Source organism: Equus quagga, chromosome 17, assembly GCF_021613505.1.
Source record: "Equus quagga isolate Etosha38 chromosome 17, UCLA_HA_Equagga_1.0, whole genome shotgun sequence".
NCBI lineage: Eukaryota > Metazoa > Chordata > Mammalia > Perissodactyla > Equidae > Equus > Equus quagga.
The window spans coordinates 48,509,812-48,526,359 of NC_060283.1; the positions used below are offsets into that span (position 1 = coordinate 48,509,812).

At 41.1% G+C, this 16,548-nt stretch overlaps 1 protein-coding gene across 2 annotated transcripts in view; it reads left to right on the top strand.

The window, feature by feature from the left end:
• Window positions 1-16,548, top strand: part of EPHA4 (EPH receptor A4) — a 135,963-nt gene that overhangs the window by 95,403 nt on the left and 24,012 nt on the right. For both annotated transcript variants that reach the window (XM_046643592.1, XM_046643593.1), the window contains exons 6-8: window positions 8,672-8,796; window positions 9,781-9,940; window positions 11,373-11,484. In XM_046643592.1, coding sequence (XP_046499548.1) covers window positions 8,672-8,796; window positions 9,781-9,940; window positions 11,373-11,484 — 397 coding nt within the window. The remainder of the gene's footprint in view (window positions 1-8,671; window positions 8,797-9,780; window positions 9,941-11,372; window positions 11,485-16,548) is intronic.

The window sequence follows — 16,548 nt, forward strand, 5'->3', positions numbered from 1 at the left end:
AAAATGCCTCTTCTTTGCTGAATGGCTGCACTTTGCCTGACTGGGTACCTGCTGAAACTCCAAATCTCAGTTAGTAGGTTAACGCAATAGAAAATTATTTCTTGCACAAGTTGCATCCAGTTGGTGGTGATGAGGGGAGGGTCAGTGGAGGGCTTCCAATCCAAGATGGGCCTGGGCACCAACATCCAGCTGGAAGATTGTGGGTTAGAGACGATGGAGGGTCTTAAAGGAACTATTTATGCATCTGATCCAGAAGAGGAGTAATCACTTCAACCCACATTCCAGTGCCAAGAACTCAGTCACATGAACCAGCCCGCGTGCAAAGGGATCTAGAACATAGACTTCGTGCAGCTCCATCACAGAAACAGTTATTTATGAGAAGGGAGCACACGTCTTTGGACTGTTAGCCGCAGAGACCAATCTGACACCTTCAACTTCCTTGTACGAACCACTTAACATGAAGGCTGAGAATAACATCAAATTCCGTTATTTAAAATGTGCGGAGCCAGCCCTGATGGCCTAGTGATTAAAGTTTGGCACACTCCACTTCAGTGGCCCAGGTTCAGTTCCTGGCTGCAGGACCACACCCCTCATCTGTCAGTAGCCGTGCTGTGGCAGCAGCTCACATAGAAGAACCAGAAGAATTTACAACTATACACAACTATGTACTGGAGCTTTGGGGTGGGGGGCTTGGAAGGAGGAAGATTGGCAATAGATGTTAGCTTAGAGCAAATCTTCCCTGGCAAAAAAAAAAAAAAAAAGAAAAAGCCATTAAAATGTGGAGAATAGCTCTCTGTAAAGGAGTTGTCTAAAATAACCTGCCACCCATTTCTCTGGAAAAATAAGTAAAGTCTGAGTTAAATGCTTTGTAAAGTCTAATTCTTGGATCACTTAGTTAAAGCATTGTTAGTGTCCCAAAACCAGATTTGGAAAATCGCTGGAAACAGGGTTCTGTTGTGTCCTTCGTTAAGTGTTACAGTGCCCTGCTTTATTTTATAGTATTCATTTAAAATAGGCTCTCTACTGACCTTGGAAATCACTTCATGAAAAGAATGCATCCCTCATACATTTGAAGTATAAGCTTAATTAATATTAGTAATTCCATATTTAAATATAAATGAACTTCGTTTAATTCAGAGTCTTCTAAAGGCTTTAATTGAAAATTTGGTTCTATGCCTTTTTGTTAACTAGGAAAATAATTCCATATCAATTTTGGAAAAATCAAGTTTTTCTATACCTTTTGTTTGTTTGTTTTGAAAACAATTTCCCATGTTGATTAGGTGAAAATGTGCCTATGTGGATTAATGATAAGCAGCTAAAAGCTGTGGGTACAGAGCCAGTTTCTTACAACATTGGTGAAGTATCCAGGGAGAGTAGATGGGCATTGAGTCTTTTAATGATTCTTCCCTAAAAAATAGCAGAGGGCTAACCCCGCTGCTTGAATGTAGGGCCGAGGAGGCCTTGTGTATATGAAAGCACAAGTGGGCTGTTGAGAACTATAACGTGACAATAGTAAAGAACAAATTTACTCAGCGGTGTGTGGTACCATAGGTGGTGTGAAGCTCCGAGAAGAAATTCTTCCCTCCCTTCGGTGGATTGTGGAAGAAAGCAATTAATATTAACGCCGGAGTTCTTTGCATCACTGCGATGGCAAAACCCTTAATCACAAGGATATCATTAGTGCTCTGAAGCATTTAATTTTGATGCTTGACAGCATTTTAAAATGCACAAACCTTTGATAAAGAGCAAATCAGAGCTGTGGCATTGAGATGAGAAAGAAAGAGGGAACAAAACACCTTAAGCTCCAAGTAATTAAATTTAAATACGCGATTTGCATTGAACAGAGATATGTATAAACTGCGGGTTTATTTTTCCTGTCCGAGAAAGATCCCTTGAGTAAACACCATCTCTGAATTCAGATCCTGGAGAGGGAAACGCTACCCTGCTGTAGTTAAGAAGTCATCTTCCCTCCAAACAGTGAGCATTGGGTACCACTGACATCCAAGGCTTAGGTTTCTTGACTTTCGTATAGATAGGGCTGTTTTTACATCTCCTTGACCACAGGCTGGAGACCGACCTTTCATTGCATCTGTTTATTTCTTGCTTTACTCCCTCCGCCTCCCTAATTTGAGCCAGTAGGGAAATGCAGTTTATCTGTTTCACCTCACCTCCCCCCACCAAGTTCCCCCAAAGTGTTTTTAATTCATTGCTTTTGATGCTGAACCCAAGAAAACATTTTATAGCTCACAAATGAAAGTTTGCATGACTCCTTCCTCCCTTGCTTTTCTCCAACCTCTTTTTCTCTTTTCCATCCTATTTGGGTGTCATAAGTACTGAACTGCTGCAGTAAAATGACTTGTAGGTGTTTAATGGCAAGTCATTGAGGAAGTGAATAAAAGAAAATTGCAGCATTCGCGTCAGTGGGGAGCAGGGGGAACTGCTGAGCTTTGAACCAAAGAAAGTTAAATTTGCCGTTTTCTTAAAAGGAGCCACCTCTGTTTGACATCAAAGCATCTCCTGTAATTCTTCGTTGTGAAACACACCACTGTTAGAGTCAGGATAGAGGCCCTCATCTGTGCTGTTTCTGTTTCTCAAAAACACACGCAGAGATGAAACCCACATGTGCCTTCTTGATGCATTGTGGTCTACTCTCAAACCAGATAGGACCACAGGGCCGTAGCAAATGAGGATTCTATTCAGAAAGTTTTCTCAGTTTCTCGAGGGTAGGTGGAATTTTGAATACAGAATTGTTTGAGGAGGGGAGAATTTATCTTGACTTTCTTGTAAAAAGCTCAGATCATCCAACCTCCAAGCTTTGGTGAATTTTGCCTTTTATCCTCTGGTTTTTATTCCATGTTTAAAAACTGATATTTTGCTTGTATCCAACGGGTGCGTGGAAAGACTGAGTCTGTTCCACATGTTTGATCTTGCTGCCTTACCCTGACTGCAGAGGGCTCTCCACTCTGGGCCCTTGACACGTCAACTAGGATGTCCTTTTGGTGGGACTTCAGGGATGTATGCAGGAGCTAATGGCTTCTCCGGGCAGTGACTATTGATGCTAGTGCATGTTGGAGATAACTCTGGTCTTAAAAAACAAGGGAGATACTTAGAGCTCTTTCTGGATTTAGGATTATGACTTGGGGGAATCTCAACACCATTACACCTTAGTGGTTAGGAAGTCAGAAGAAATGGTTGCATATGCCCTCCAGATACAGAGGAAAAACACTGAGCCGATTGTCAACGCCTCCATCAACCAAAAGAGCACTCGTTCAAAATGCTGGCCATAACAGGTGCAGCGAAAACTGGTTTTAATGTTAACTTATATTTGAATGACATTTTACAGCCTGTGTGTTTGAAAAAAGTTCAGGAGTGTCACTTATCCCTTAGAAAAAGAGAGACTTCACTTAGAATTAGAATTGTCATTTGCTTCACGTCTCATTGTCAAGATCTTAGTTAACCTAAATAGCAAAATGAAACCCACAGAAAGTCATCCGAAACAGGTGCAGATAAAAAATTGTTTAAGGATGACTTAACTTCTGGTACTTTATATTTAGACAATAGTTTACCATCTTCAAAGATGTTTTTAGATCTGTTTGAACATTTAGTTCACTTTTATTCATTCGACAAATTTACTGAGCACCTGCTGTGTGCCAGAGATGAGCTCGGATAGGGGGGATTAGAGATGAACCAGGTAGAGCCCGACCCTAATGGCGTGTACATTCTAATGGCTTACATGCTTGTATCGGGAGGGAAGAATGGGAGAACTGAAGTGACAAAATTTGAGTCATTTGCCCAGGGTGGCAGCAGTAAATTTCAAACCTGGAATTGTATCCAAAATTCTTTTTAAATTTATTGACTTTCCCACCAAATTAGTAATGTGAAGAATACTTTAAGTGTGTGGATCAAATACATTTTCATCTTTACTGCATTTCACATGTCCCGGATGAGCCCTCCACCCTCACATAACCAGTGAGCTCATGATTTCTTGAAGATTCCATCATGTTTGCAGTAGTGCACTCGGCTCAGCCACCCTTTCCCCTTTTTGCCTCCTGTTCGTCCCTGCAAATCTTGACCATACCTCCCCAGCCCTACTCCAAATCCTTCCATGCTTCTTTCTGTGGTCCGCAATGCACTCCTCGCTATTCTAGCTTCTGGGCTCAGTCACTATCTTCATTCAGCCAAGTATTGTTTAACTTTTTAAATATAAACGCCTGTTTAGCTCTGCTTTGGATTTTAAGTTCCTCAAGCAAAGGCTTAAAGGACATTTGTCGAATGATTGAATGGATGTGTCAGCAGGATTCGTAAGTAAAAAGAAGAGGAAATGGAGGACATGTTTTGGATTCAAAACTATTGAAATCCCCTTGAGAGTAATAGGAATAGGTGGCCTCAGATACTGGCATCTCAGGACAGGAAAATAGACATCCATTGGTCTTTGGAAATTCTGCTTCAAAACTTTGAAAATGAAGGACTTAATTGAATTGAATCACAAAGCTTTCTTTAAAAACTACCCTTTAGTAGCTCTTGCCTTTGTGATTTTTACGTCCAGCAGTCATCTTTCTCTAAGCAGATGGCTGTCAACTAGCATGACCAGCTCTCCGTGTTGTGTGTTGTGTCAAGATGCCAGCCATTAAAAAATGTCTGCTTATGTCCAGGGGCACAAAACTTTCCTTAAAGCAAACGTTCCTTTTATGAAGGAAGTCTGTGGGTTGATAGGAATGTTTCTCCATCTAAGAGGTATCTCTTTGTTTTCGTGAGGATACTGACATCAGCCCTCAGCTTCTCCTCTGACTCGTCAGCTGAGTATTGCGTGTCTAAAGATACTGTATGATGATGAAATGCCCACTTCTTGTCCCCGTAGCCATGAGAGAACTTGGAGAAGAAGAGGGTTAGCAGGAATGGTCTCCTCTTGAGTTCTAGAAGATGGGTCCTCTAAGTTGACATTAGAGAGTGTCTTCTCTATAAGACCTATTATAAAAATTTCCCCATCGTTTTTCTAATTAAGAAGAGGCTAATTGATAAGATGGTACTTAATTTGATACCAAGGATTGTATTTGATTCCATTTTCTTTGCCCTTCCCATCTTTGCTTTGTTCCACTGGTGCTCATTAAGTATGTGCTTAGTGGATGAGTCAGTACTGAGAAAGAACCATGTCTCTATAAGGTGTCAGAATGTAAATCAGAGAACTGAGAGACAACAAGATGTTTTTCTGCTTGGTCTTTTTCTGTTGACCAAAATTCCCACTATGACTAGAAGCCATCTTTTAAACTTAAGGCATTGATTTGTCAAACCTCCTAGTGAAGCATAGATTTGGGATGAGTGTTCAGTCTGTTATTTTATTAGTCTATTATCTCCTCTTCTAATTCTGTTAGCAAAGGGCAGAGCCCTAGGGTACTGGGACTCAGAATCCAAAACATTTCTATATTGAGTAGGGTTTGGCAGTGTTTACCAAAGTGTGGAAACATACCAATGGTGATATCAAAGATGATTTTAGAGGAGACCCATGAAAAGTTACATAATACTGAATTGCATTGTGTGAAAGTTAGGGTTTTTCTTTTCAATTCTCTCTCTCAGTTCTTCTGATTACATTGAAGTTGGAATCTCAAATTGGTGCCAGGATTACCCTTAATCCTTCTCTAATACTGACTAATCTCTCTTTTTGGCAAAGTGTGGAGAGGCAAGAGCATCCAGCAAACATAGATTGCATTTATTTTTTACATATTATTTTCATTTTTATGCTTACCTGCCATTAATTGCAAGTGATAACAGTAATGAGAAGTTTCCTCTCAAAATAATAGCGTGTGTTGATTTAAGAAAAACATTACTTAAATCGTAGTACAAGTTGCAGAGGGATGTGGCAGCAATTACATGGGTGGCATGAGAAGACTGATTCTTGGGAATTGCTGAGGTAGGGAAATGATTGAGAAATGCCATTGCCAAATGCCTCCTCTAGGGAAATGAGCCACGGGCAGGCACACAGGCAGAGTGATGGCTTCCAGATGTAGAGTTGGAGGCTGTCTTGGAAGCAGGGTAGGAAAGATGAGGGAAAACCCCTTATGCAGCTTATAATGTAGCGGACATCCAAGCCGCCTCTTGCCTCCAAAGTGGCAGTGTGGCAAAGCCCAACTTTTCCCAAATTGGTGTCCTTCTTACTAGAGAAGTTAAGAAGCTCTCCTCCCGGAGGAAGGGGGACTGCCATATTTTCTGCAATGCAATTGCATGTTTTAGGTATGTTTCTCAATCTCGCTTGGTTCTGGATTGCTTTTGTCACCGTGGCCTCATAACAATGCTCTCCTGAAAAACATCTGTTCAGAAAGAATTCCAACTTTACAGCCGTACAACATAATACTTTTTGTGAATTAGAACTGTTTATTCTACTTTCCTCTTTAATTTCATTTTCCTCCATTTTTACGACAGTTGAGTCAGCATACACTCTGTTGATTGATTTTCACATTTGTGCATATGAATTTTCCAAGGAGGGCTGCGTTAGAAATATTCTATTAGTTACCACCATTATATTGCTAACTCCCTGCCTGAGATTTTTTTGAGCGCTTTGGTTGAGCTCATATTCCCTTTGAATGGGCGCAGGAATACTGCTGCTCCAGCTTCTAAAATAGAAATCAGATTCATTTCCCACATGCAGCAGTTCAGTGATAAACCAGCCAGAGAGAGACTATCTTAGTTAATCAGTGCACTCCAAGGGCAGCCAGGCAATTCTTTCCTGAGAAATCTGTCGATTATCAGGATCTGACCCAGACCATGGCTGAGAGAAAGTTCATTTTATAACTTTATGATTTTCCTCCCTCCTGCTTTCTTTCTAAAAGCCTCACTTTTCTATTTCATTTTCCGATTCTGAATATCAGAATTTAAAGAGCCCCTTTTTATGGAGTGTATGCTAAAGTGTTCTGTTAGGCAATGTATTTATTACCTGGAGTGAAATGGCTTTTCACAGCCGGGCAGCCTTCTTAGGCTCCTTGATAGCTCTATGTTTAAGAAAGTCACTCCTTGAATTTTGCTGGACAATGGCTCCGTGTCGACCAGTAAAGAGAGAGAAAATGTGTGTGTGTGTGTGTGAATGTGTTGGGGGAGGAGAGCCTTAACACAGCTAATGAGCACATTTCCGCATTTCATTTTCTTCAGATGTTCAGTGGCTTCCGTATGTCTGCTGCGTGCAGCTCTGTTCCTCCAGTTTGGTATTCCTAACCTTAGGGTTGCCTTTGATAGGCGACATGTGTATCCACTGTATCTTTCACTTGCGTTTATGCCTGAGATCTAATCTGGAATAGCTTTGGGGGAGAGAGAGAGAGAGAATGAAATAGGAAAGTGTGTGTGTGTGTGTGTGTGTGCGTGTGTGTTACCATCTCGAGGCACCCTTAACGGAGATGCCAGGCTGTCAAATGGCCACCTCCAAGACATGCTCCTTGCTGGATTGGCTTCAGCTGGAAGCTTCCTTGTGTGACCATGGTGTGTCTGTGTTTTCCTTGACATCCGTATACCTGTCAGATGTGGTCAGATGCGTTTGAAGCCATCTCCATTCCATTTTTAGCGATAATTTATTTTACTTTTCCTCTGCTTTCCTCCGAGTTACAGTTCGGCAGTCATGTGTGTGTGCATGTGTGTTGAGGAAGAGCAGGAGGAGAACCTGGCACTATGCCGTTGTTCTTCTGTGGCTATTTTTTGAGGAGTGTTTTCACGTCTCTCCACAATTGGGGAACAAACAAGAAGATACATTCAGTTTAGGAAGACCTCTAATCTCTGGTTCTACAGACCAGCTTTGTTAGATAAGATTACAGTTTGCATGAATGCTCCCTCTTCTCCCTGGAGATGGCACATTTGTACCATTGTCAGTCACAGCCGAGCTTGATAACAGCTGGCTAGAGATGTGACCACCGCAGCGGAGAAGCAAGCATCAGGCAGCCTGGTTTTATAAATCTCAGATATTCTCCTCCTCCCCACCCCTGATAATGCACCCAGTGGGGAACTGCCTTTGTTCTTTCTCAGTGAAAGAAGGTTTGTTACTTAGCAGGCAAAAGCCGTATTTCAACACTTATAAAATAGTTGCAAAATGCCATCTATGTCCAGAGAGACCATCAGTGCCTTATTGGTGTTCTTCATTAGTTGCCTGGTTGTGTTCAAACTGGAAACTCCTACTGTAATTAAGCAATACTTTTATTTATATTGGAAAGTATGTAAATTGTTTGCCTTCTGGCATCCCCTACGGTACCCCTGGAAGAGTTGCAAATTCTCTTCCTTGTACAAAATTAAAGGCCAGTATGTGAAACTCATAACACTTTGGAGGTAGGATGAGATGCAGTTTTGCTGAGCTTAAAAGGAGATCTTCAAAAGGCTTTCATGGCTTGCAAAAACTAAAAAAGCAGATAGCGTTCTCTATACCTTCAGCCTTTTAGGAGGAATGGCTCCAGGTGCTGTAGAGGTGATGCTGTAGGCTTGTGTACCTACCAGGCTTTTCCTTCAGAGATTATCTTTCTAAGACAAATCATATACAAAGCAGTATTGGAGAGAACCGTAAAAGGGTGCGCTTTTGTACTGGGGAAGAATGAAATGGGGATCGGGAGGAAGACATCTTAAAGAAGATGAAATTATTGACCGATACCACCAGTTTCTTCTTCCGCTTAAAGTAAGATGTCTTTTGTTTTTTTGTTTTTCCCAATAGCACCATCATCCATTGCTTTGGTGCAGGCTAAAGAAGTTACAAGATACAGTGTTGCTCTGGCTTGGCTGGAACCAGATCGGCCCAATGGGGTGATCCTGGAGTATGAAGTCAAGTATTATGAGAAGGTACTACTTGAATGAACAAGCTTCTTTCCTTCCTCCCTTCCTTCTTTTGTCTCTATAGTTTTTGGCCAGTAGTAAATGCTGGAAGACCAGTGAATCTCTAAACCAAATACATTTTGCTTCCCAATCAAATTCAGTTATGAACTTTATGTATGAATGTTAAGTTGGTTATCTTGAAAAATAGGAAAAAGATGTTACATTCTAAAGTAACTGTATTTTTTTCCTATCTAGTCATGGAAACCATGATAGCTCAGAAGTTCTGATCTATAAACCTTCCATCAGGGAGAATGACTCATAAAAGTTGAAATAATGATCTGTTTAAGTAGATCATTGTTATTCAGTATCAAGGTGTAGGTTTGGGTGACTTTTAATAGAAAATCAGGGAAGGAAAATTACATTCTTCAGCCTCTTTGGGTTATAGAAAGACATTATTTTTACAAATAACTTGTCTCTCTTAAAGGACAGAATTGTGAAGAGAGCTATTTGCATTCAAGGTTGTCTAGAAAATGAACAATTGTCTTCTCTTTCTTTTCGAAGATAATCTTGTATTGGCTTCCTTTTTAAAAGGAGAAAAGGGACAGGAAATTTTCCATTGAAACCAGATTACAACATTTTTGACATTTTCTAGACAGAAAATAGAAAAAGACAAGGGAGTTTCTTACAGTTATTTCTGTTAAATTGCTGGGTGTGGACTGAGAAAAGCCACCAACCATCATCTAATGTTCTTTTCAAAAGAGATTATGAGTCAAGATCTGGATGTGGTCAATGTCAACAGCAAATCAAACCTGAACTCCGCATTTTTTTCAACATCTAAGAAGTATCAGTAATACTTCTAACATTGAAGAGAATATAGGATTTAGAGAGTTTATCAATCTCCACGTACTTTCAACTCCTGAGTAGACTGACTTAGCTCCTATAATATTGTGCCAAGAGTAAGTGGAGGATTTCTTTGGCCGCCTTCCTCAATTTTATCTTCCCACAATGTAGGATCAGAATGAGCGAAGCTATCGGATCGTGCGGACGGCTGCCAGGAACACGGATATCAAGGGCCTGAACCCTCTGACTTCCTACGTCTTTCATGTCCGGGCCAGGACAGCAGCTGGCTATGGAGACTTCAGCGAGCCCCTGGAGGTCACAACCAACACAGGTGACAAGTTCTGAGGTTCTTTTTACAATCCAGGGCAAATCCCATTAGAGTGAAATTCAAGGAGCTGTACATAATTTTTGGTTAGGCAAACGTTTTGTTGCAATGAACATTGCTTGAAATTAGATAGCTAATGTCTTTAACTTAGAAACCTCATGCTATTTAGAGAAGAGCATTTTTCATAATAGTATTTGACTTGTCTTTTCATAAGATTGAAAAATGCTGTCTACTTTTCTCTTGTTTTGAGCCTTCTATAAACCATGAAAAATGGGATTGCTTAAATGACTAATTGAGAGTTGCAAAGCTATCTTACATTAAGGTAGGAAGTTTTCTCCCTGGAAAGATTAAAGAAGAGACCAAAAAGTTTTTCTTTCCTATTTTTTTCTAAGAATCTATTTAAATCAAGTCAGATCAGTTTTTGAAAAAGCCTCTTTGAGGCCGGCCCCATGGCATGGTGCAACAGTTAAATTCGCACGTTCCGCTTCAGTAGCCCAGGGTTCGCCAGTTCAGATCCTGGGTGAGGCTATGGCACCGCTTGGCAAGCCATGCTGTGGGAGGTATCCCACATAAAGTAGAGGAAGATGGGCACGGATGTTAGCTCAGGACCAGTCTTCCTCAGCAAAAAGAGGAGGATTGGCAGCAGATGTTAGCTCAGGGCTAATCTTCCTAAAAGAAAAACAAAACCCCTTTGGACAGATATATCAAGTCCTTCAGTATTGTGAGTTGGGTCAAGTGGTTGATTGAATCAAAAATGTTAACAGAAGGTGTACCCATGAGTGAGCAGTTTACATAAGATATTTCCCCCTCCGTAATTAAGAGACCAAAATTGAGCCTACTTGATAAGGAAATGGTGGGGTAGAATGTTTGACTTCAGTTCTAGAAAGTAATTTTATTCACAAATTATTAAATAAAATAAGAATGAAAAAAGCAGAAGAGAAAATACTCTAGTATTGAATCTGGAGGGGTTTGACATCCTTTGGGATTATCCTTGAAGGCTTCAAGGAGAAAATGGCTTTTGAGCTGGGTACTAATAGGTAGGTTTTTGATAGATTTCGGGATTGGGGTGGGACGTGCGAAATTGCTTGTCCTCTCTGAAATTTCCAAGTGTCTCTCTCGCTGAGGAATGCGTCAGATCATTATGTAAGAGTTAGGGCTGAGAGTAGAATGAAAAAGAAGAGAAAGCAGTGAGTGGTAACGTTTACCACAGGGTTTAATAAGAGTCTTCTGGTTGAAGCTCTCCATCCAATTATAGAAAGAATGCCTTTGTCTCATTAAGGCTGTCTTAGAAAATGCTGTTGCATGAATACTTAACGAAGGGCAAAAGAGATTGTGAGCATTCCAGAAGCCTTCAGAAAGTTGAAACTTGTGATCCAGTCAGAAGTTCTAGCTCTTAAGGACCTTCCCAAAGGTGACCGTTGTGTAATTGTCTTGCCAGTGCCTTCCCGGATCATCGGAGATGGGGCCAACTCCACTGTCCTTCTGGTCTCCGTCTCAGGCAGTGTGGTACTGGTGGTCATTCTCATCGCAGCCTTTGTCATCAGCAGGAGGTAAGCACTTAAGCCACTCACTGCCCTCCCCCACCTTCCTAGTTTTTATGAGGGAGCTTTTTGTCTGCTCCACACAAAGCTGAGGCTTTTGATTAGCATCATAAACACGGCATTTGCATCGCAAGCTCCCTCCTCTTTGCTTTGATCTCCCCATCCCCCTCTGGAGCTTCGGGCTGTACCCTGGTGGCAGTCCTCACAGCTGAGAGTCCTGGAAAGACCCAACTAATTCCAGGAAACCAAGCTGAAAAGCAAGCCAATGGGAGATTTCTAGATACTCTAAGCCATAAGGTGTTACATTTATACGTCTCTTAAGCTTGGACTTACTGCCAAAGGCAAAAAAAAGCCATACAAAACTTGGGCCCCAGATTTGAGCTCTGCCATTGGTCAGCTATATTACTTAACCTCTTTGAGTCTTTGTTTCTTGTTAATGAAATAGAGATAATAATAGCTGCCTCGAAGAGCTATTGACAGGAGAATTTTGATAGGCAAAAGAGATAATCTGACACACAGTAGGTGCTTCAACATAGTATTGGCTAATAAAAATGGCAATGGAAGCAAAGAAATGGGCATAAGGCTCCATCTTCTCTCTGGAAAAGTCATCAACATTTCCAGAGAATACCCATTGAGCCCACTGTGGGCATGGCATTGTTCTCAGAAATGAATCTAAAACAGCAGCTCCCTTGTTCTATCAGAGTTTACAAACTTGGCACTTGAAAAACAATCTATAAAAGAGAGAGAGAAATAAAAAGGCTTGGCAGCATATTCTTTTGAACCAGTGCCTTGCAGAAAGCGGGTCTCCTCTTGTGCCTCCAACTTTTCTCTGATGGTGGGTGGAAGTCTTCTCGAGTTATAGGCCGGCTTTCCTTGAGATTTTCTTTTTTTTTTCATTTTAAGTTGTCCTAAATACAGCAGTCAAACCGGAGTCATCAGAAATGTCACCTCATTATAAGTTTCTTTCGGATGTTCTACGTTGACAAAAAGAAAGGGAGAGCCCAGGAAAATGTGATTCGGGAAGACAAGTTTATTAAAAGCTGTCGCTATAGAAAATAGCGTCGCAAGCTTGATGACTTAATTTCCTTTCTGCTTTTATTGATCACGTTATTATTGAAGGCAGGATTGATGGCAGGATGCATCGGATTTCCAATTATGAGTCCCCACCTTGGAGAATTGAGCCTGTCGAGTAACCCAGTGATGATTCCTGTTCCTTCTCTCCCATTAAAAAAAAAAATGTCACTTCCCAAGGCTGATAAACAGTGCGTGGTGATTGGTCCTCAATGGATCACTTTTTAGAAAATGAAATGTCAACCCCTTGCCCTCCTATTGATTCTTCTTTAGTGTCGGCCATAAAGCTGTCATGGGAAAGGCTGCCTGGAGCCAGGTAGCTGACAGGCTTTGCCACGGCTGATGCACACTCAGCTGATTCTTCTCTGCACGCAGGCTGTTGTGCTCTGTCATGTTGGACTGCAAATGTTTAAATGGGACAAGAACAGGTGAAGAGAGAGGAGATGGGTAGTGCGGACAAAAGTCTAGCACAGGGTTAGTGAAATGAAAGGTAGTAAATGGTACCCTCCAGAATAATCTTGCCACACTTCAGCCAGCAGGCTGGGAAAGCAACAGATCAAACACCCTAGCCTGGAAGGTGTGATGGGGCTGCATCTCTTCGTCATGGAGCCACAGAATGTTGATGCCAGAATGGATGCTAGAGACAGATCCCTTCTAGGGTGTGTCCTCTCCAACCGAGTTCCACACTGCTGGTAGCCTGTGAGATTTCTTAAGAGGTAGATGGGCCAGGACCCACACAGTGAGAAATGATTCAGTCCTTCTGATCACCTCCAAGAGAAAGTCTGTCCGGTGCTAATTTGTTATTTAAGAAAGAGGAAACGGCCTCAGGCTCACAGCTGGTATCTTGCTAGAATTTTTTTATAGCAATTGTTTCATTTATTTCAATATATTCCCTTCATACTGAGAAGCTCATGCTTTAGGTAAGCCAGAGTAGAGTATTTTCTACTCTATTTTTCAATGAGAAGATCTTTTTTTTTTTTTGGCCAACTTGCATGTGTGAACACTAATGGATCTCAGTGAAAGAATCAAACTATGCTAAGTTTATAAACTTTATATATTTAAAATTAATATTATACAGAATACATTGACTTAGATATAGTGTATGTTTTTACCACCGATGTGATGTTAAGCAAATTAACATGTTTTTTATAGGCTTCTTCGATCAGTGTCTTCGTCATCACTTGAGTTATATTTTAAGGATTCTGACAGCTTTGCAGAGCCCATAACTGTACTTGCTGTCTGGGTTGTATAAAGGCCAGCACTTATACCCATGTGATGCTGTTCCTAGAAATTTTATCCCCAAACCACATGTGCACATTCTCTTGGCAGCACGGCGCCATTTCCTCTGTTCTCCTCTAGGTACACATTCGTGAGCTCCACAGTGTAACTACTTTATTGCCTTTTTGAAGTGATTTTTGAAAGGACTGTTAACAATGACATCATAAAACACAACGATAAGGTCATAACCTCCAGGACTAATGAGCGAATGTGTTAAATTTCTCTGATCCCCTCCCCCCTTTTATATTAATGATTTCATTGGATTACCTCCAGAAGCATCCCAAAAAGTAGTAATTTCGGTTGATTTAAGCTAGAGTGTTTCCCCCAAATGGAATTTCAATTCAAACACTGGCCTCTTGTGTATTAGGAACTTGAGGCCTGGAGAGGAGGTTAAACAATTAACTAAACCGAGGTCACACTAGTCGGTTGCCTGATAAGGACAGGCATCCTTCTCCTGACTTCCAGTACTGGCATAGATAGATTATTTTAATGTCTTTTGAACTGAAAATTTGACCCACATTAAAAGCTAACATTGACAGTTCTGTTGAACCCAAATTTCAAGAGTTTCCTCAGTGATTTTGATAACATTTGTAATCTGTGAATTAATGTGCAAGTCTAATGGACAATATAAAGTGGTCCATTACAAATTGGTTTTGTCTTCTTATGAAGGTTAAGATTTTCTACTTTGGAGCTAGCAGCTCCAGGAATGCTCAAACAGTTACCATTCAGTCTGTATCCATCTTCTCTGGTGTCCTAATTGGAATATTATGATCACATAAGAATGAATACACTTAAATGTTAGCCTAAATTGGTTCTGATGAAGTCATGTAAATTCATACAATTAGGGGGCAGATGGTACTGCGAGAACATTTCTAAACAACTTGCATGCAATCGTACGGTTCAGTTCCACCCATTTCAAAATGTTGCTCATGAAGAACATTTAGACATCATTTGATGCAAGAACAATGACAGCTTAAGGAAGGGGAAAAAGAAGGATGGCTTCTATGAATCTTCATGGGTGATGCCATTAAACGCTGGAAAGGGCCTCTTGAAGCTGGGCTAGTTATTACTTTGCTTTATCTTCTTTAATCTGCACTTTAACTGAATAAATTACTTACCTTTTACTAATTAGTTTTGGAACAGTGAACCACATCAATCAAATCTGTCCACTTGATCAGGGAAGTTAGTATTTTAATAAAAGCGGGGTTTCTGCTGGGCCCCTGCCAGGCTCCCCTTCCACCATTTTGTTTGTTGTATTGAATAGTCAAGGTGCCAGGAACAACACATTGGTTGGGAGGGCAGAGCTTGGGGCTCATGCTGTTCATCAACAATGTCCCTTAATACCCTTAGTACGCCTCCCTTTGACAGCAGGCAGGGCTCAGCTCATACTCTTTCAAAGTTTCACCTGCAAAGGAGGCCCTTTTCTCCAACTCCTGCAGTTGAAAGGTGCCACGCTTCCTTCTGGAGCATTCACTAACCAACCACTCCCCCTCCTTCCCTTTTTTAATCAGCTGGCCCACGTCTCTATAATTAGAAAATCTTCAACAAAGGTTTCCTTCTGCCATGCAGGTGATCTGCGTCGGATGTCAATTCAGAGTTAGCACTTTCTAGGCTGTGTACTTTCCTCCAGGCTGGCTGACCAAATAATCAGCTTCAATGGGCTTTCTTTCTTGGGACAATAACGGACACATTGTCCTACCCAGGAGCCAAGGGTAAGGGGTCATCAGGTGACAAAGATAGAGCAGGACTCAGGCATTTTCATTTTCAAGGTATTATTAAAAAGCTAATAGGCTACAATTAGCCTTTGAACAGTAATCCTGGCATTTCTTTTTGGGCCTTCCATGTGCTTTTAGTGAGTACTCCTCCAAGCAAAGCTCCAAGTAAAGAAGTTTCTTTAAAAATACACCTTCACTAATTTAATTCCTCCTTCTACGTTTAGAAGTCTGGGGAAGGGATGGGCGGGTCAGCCTTATAATTAATGATCCCTGCCATTTTGCATTTCCTCTGGCTTTGCACATATTTAATGAGTGTGTTCAACGTAAAACGGATAATTGCACTCCTGGGCAGCTTGAGGCTGCTTGTTTCTCTTGGTATATCCCAGGGTTTTTGACAAACTCACTGACAATTTAAAGTTGGTAGCAAAGCTCTTGCGCTCTACGCATTTTTTTCCTTCTTTAAAGGAAAGAAATTCAAATCAGTATTTGAGATCTAAAGTGGTTTAAAAGATATCCTTGTAATTTTAGATAATGCTTTTAGGAGCTCTGATAAGATGCAATCTCTCTGGCTGGCAGGACCCTATCTCACCCTGGGGACCTAGCCACGTGTTTCCCTGACATGAAATGTTGTTTTTGTAGTTCCTGACCTAACACTCTTACATTTCCTTTAAAAGGGGAAGGCGGGGAATTCGAGGGGACCACAGCTTTCACACAAATGTTTGGTTTCAGGATGTTTAAACGTGTTTAGCTGCTTTGAAGAAGCAATGGATTTTGAGAGCAGTGGAATCCAATTGAAGTGGGCTTACTGATATAAAACGTAGTATTACTCATAATGAACTCTCATCAGATATCATCATATAACTTCTCCACTGTGTGAGGCATGTGAAGTAGTGAGCCTGGTGAGGGCAGACACACTCCTGTACTTGCTAAGAGAGTCATGGGCAAATCTTTGGGCCCTTGCTCCCATGTTCTCATCTGTGCAATGGAACTGAGTGCGTGTCTGTCTGCT